Genomic DNA, 3,886 nt, shown 5'->3' on the forward strand with positions numbered 1-3,886 from the left:
GTGAGTTTTTGCTTAAAAATTACTTATAAATAATTAACAAAAAAAAATGTATCACGCAAAACAAACGCATTGGTCCCATTCTGCTCTGAAGAAATTAACGGTACTCTTAAATTTTTATATGAAAATTGAAGTCGGTTGTGTTTTTTGCTTAAAAATTACTTGTTTTATTTTATGGCCCAAGACATTAGAATGTCATTTTGTATTTGCATTGGCAAGCTAGTAAATTCTTTGCACATTTGCTGTTATTGACAAATAGTGCACTTGGCAGGTAAAGTAAAAATACAATTTTTTTTTATGAACTGACAGTCGCACAAACTGGTCTGTCGGCGAGAATAGACGGTGGAAATAGAAGTGGCGACGCACTTCTAAGGCCTTAAACTCGAAAGCGAGCATATGTATGCATATGCATATGTACAGTCATAAAAGTAATATGTTCTTATGTACATATATTGTAGATAGATGCATAGAATGTAGTTAAAAACAAACCTTCAACTAGTACTTTGGCTCCGAGTGCATGTCGGCGCATAAACTGTGTATGCAATTGGCAGCCCGTCAGTCAGTCTGTGGGCTTCCATACATGCATGCATACATATGTACAGATGTGTAACCCGTCGCCCTCCAATAACAATTGTGACTATATACCTCAACTATTGGCAGTTGCGTTGGAGCACTGGACGTGTTCATGAGCTATGCATTTACATGCAAACATGTTTAGCATCCAACACGATTTTCAGTGATTGTGTTGTAAGTCAAGATAGCCGGATTGCCTTCGTTCGCTTGCTCGCTGTTGCAAGTATCAAATGACGTTCGGAATCGTTAGAAGATAGCTGGGATTGCTTGGTTGGCTGATTTTGTGATTCTTTGGTGCATTGAACGCGGCGACTACGTAATAGTGCCTTTTGTTTATCTAGGTTGGCCTTTGATGATGCGTATAGTTTTTAAGCTGTGCAATTCTTGACTTGTACGACTTACATAGTTTAAGGCCATAATGTAAAGTAACTGTTTTGTGACAAGGTTAGAACGAAGTACATATATGTAAGAGTAGCTTTTTTCTATAAGTTGTACGAGTATTACGCGCCGGTGCATATATGTATGTCGTATGGCGAAGTACCATGAGTGTACTTTGATAGACCCGAAGGAGCTATTTCAACCCGAAATTTACACACCATATTACGACGGAAACGAGTAGTCACCACCAGACGGCTGCGGAGACTGCCAAACACCAGCGCGCCAATTGCTTTCAACAGCGACGAAATTAGTTTGATCATCAGGAAGGCTAAAGCTTCGAAAGCCAATTTTAAGGACAGTTTGAGAATTCGAGAAACCTGTCGGCTATCTTTCATTTCTCCAGTAGTTGCGGTCTTGTTTCTCTCGTCATTCATACACCAAGGCGTCAAGGCACTTAACGAGAAAAGGACGTAAAAAATCGCAGCCTTAGAAAAAAATCAGCGCGGTCAGTCACACTGGACCAAACATTCACTCGTTTCGTGTTTCAAAGTGAATGGCCATCGCTCAGATCTTTCACTACAAGGAACGTATTACTTTTGCCTGAGCAGGCTTTAAACCGCATTCATTGACAACTCTCAACCTATGAATACCGTGATGGAGCCCAGTCTCCACCTTCTTCCTCGGGTTCAATCCCAATTTAGAGGAAAAAAAAACTCGTTTCCTGAGCCTACCGTTAGTTAAACTTATCAACTCGATCTAGGCGGGGCTTAGTAGTGACACTACACATCAACCACAACAACAAACTTTCGCCCCGTGACATACCCAACACACGCCCGGCTTGTGAAGGTTCCCCACTCGATACCAACCACCGTTTCTCACTCAGCTAACACCTTTCTCCATTTGGTTCGACCCCGTCGAATGAGCACGTTTATTGGTATTACCGTTAGGTGAAATTGGCGACAATACTTAATGGATCCACTATTTAGGCAGAATTTAGTAGAGCAACAACAACAATTTTTTCTATATATAATTCTTAGGTTAATTTGATTCTCGAATACATATATGTTCACCTTTAAACAAATACAATTCTCTAGATAATACACTCCCATCTATAATTATGTAATTTCCAGTAGTTTAGCCAAAGTTAACCTTTTTTAATTTCCTTTGCAGTTGCAGCGCTGGATTCCTAAAACGCTATTGTGAAGCCCTGAAGGTTTTGGAGATTGTGAGGTTACTGATCTTATTGCAGCTTTTGCAAACTCCACCTTTAAGCGCATTTTGAGAGTTATAACGATATTCAAAGCACCTGCTATAAAAGTACAAGTCCTTCCGTAAGAGTGTATACATTGGAGTGAGTGAAAGATTGCGCGTTGTGTGAACGTCGTTTCCGTTCAAACTCTGTGACATACTTGCATACCTAAACTAACGTAAAACTCAGGCGAATCTTAGCAAGCGTTAAACTCTATTTTGGTAGTGAAAGATGGAAATCGAAACCGCCCAACGAAATGGAAATGTGGACTCGCGCGAGAGCTCCGTGGACCGCGAACTCAACGAGGACGTACAGGCTGTTGAGCTAAATGGCTCGTCTGGATCACCGAAAGGCATGAATGGGCACATGAAGAAGCCCTTGCCCGTTGGAGATGGTCATGATCGCATCAAGCGGCGTGCCAAGCGTCTCATACACAGACAAAATAGTCGTGGCGAGACGAATGGCGCTGCCAGTGCAGCACTCGCTGCTGCCGTTAATGGCAGCGCTGGCGGCTATGTGGTGCCACATCGTCGCTGGAAGAATAGTCGTCGGTCGCGCAACGGCTACGGACGCGGCTTGCCGAAGAAAGGCGGCGCTGGTGGTAAGGGTGTTTGGGGCTTGCTTGGTTCGGAGGCGCTCGAAGAAGTGTATGAGGATGAGAATGATCCCAACTACGATAGCGAATGTAATGATAAGAATATCGAGTTGCGCGAAGTTATTCCGGAGTTGACACCGGAAGAATTCTTCAAATTAGCTGAACCAATTGTATTGGAGTATTATGAGCACGGTGATACCCATGAGGTGGCTGTGAGCTTTGACGAGATACTTACCGGTCCGCTGCGACCATACGTGACAAGCGTTGTGGTTGAGATCTCAATGGATCATAAGGATTCGCAGCGTGAAATGACATCGGTATTGATATCCGATTTGTATGGACGCGTCATAACCGCGAAGGATATCGAAAAAGGTTTCGAAATTTTGCTGGATAATTTGCCAGACTTGACACTGGACACTCCGGAGGCGCCTACCATACTAGGTAAGTTAAGGTGAAATGTGCTGGTGTTGCTAAATGCGACTTTGACCACAGATAGTGTTTAATTGTTTTAGCGTATATTTTCACTTAATTTGTTTCAAATTAATCATAGCCTCTTCAAAATATCACTTTTTCAGGCAATTTCCTAGCACGTGCTGTCGCCGATGACTGTCTCCCACCCAAATTCGTCACAAAGCCGACCGATCTCGATGCGCAGAGTCAACATGCTGCCGCTGCTATACGTCGCGCTGACACCTTAATGCACATGAAGCAGGGCTGGGCACATTTGGACAATGTTTGGGGTATGGGCGGGCCGTTGCGACCAGTCAAGACCATCACCAAGGAGATGACATTGCTATTGAAGGAGTATTTGTCATCACGCGACATACAAGAGGCACATCGCTGTCTACGCGCACTCGAAGTACCACATTTCCATCATGAATTGGTGTATGAAGCCATTGTCATGACTCTCGAATCGCTCAGCCAGAATACGGAGGAGGCCATGTGTGAGCTACTCAAGTCGTTGGATAAGGCATGCTTGGTATTGCCAGCCGGCATGGAGCAGGTGTGTAAAAGAGTTTTATTTTTTAGATTATTCTAGAAGCTTTAATGGCCGGTAATTCTACAAGGCAAATCAAGTCTTATTCTTCAGAAAG

The 3,886-nt window shown here is 43.3% G+C and overlaps 1 protein-coding gene across 2 annotated transcripts; it reads left to right on the plus strand.

Annotated features, from left to right (window-relative positions):
* Positions 1-763: 763 nt before the first annotated feature.
* LOC118757120 (programmed cell death protein 4-like) lies at positions 764-3,795 on the plus strand (the record flags this gene model as incomplete). 2 transcript variants are annotated; one of them, XM_036491857.1, is given in 3 exon segments in its annotated part: positions 764-911; positions 2,119-3,233; positions 3,368-3,795. In XM_036491857.1, coding segments are annotated over 2 exon segments (1,233 nt in total), but the record flags the coding sequence as incomplete, so codon positions are not given.
* Positions 3,796-3,886: the final 91 nt, after the last annotated feature.

The sequence above is a fragment of the Rhagoletis pomonella genome, unplaced genomic scaffold (genome assembly GCF_013731165.1).
Source record: "Rhagoletis pomonella isolate Grant_MI unplaced genomic scaffold, Rhpom_1.0 Rhpom_scaffold_14548, whole genome shotgun sequence".
In the NCBI taxonomy this organism is placed as follows: Eukaryota; Metazoa; Arthropoda; class Insecta; order Diptera; family Tephritidae; genus Rhagoletis; species Rhagoletis pomonella.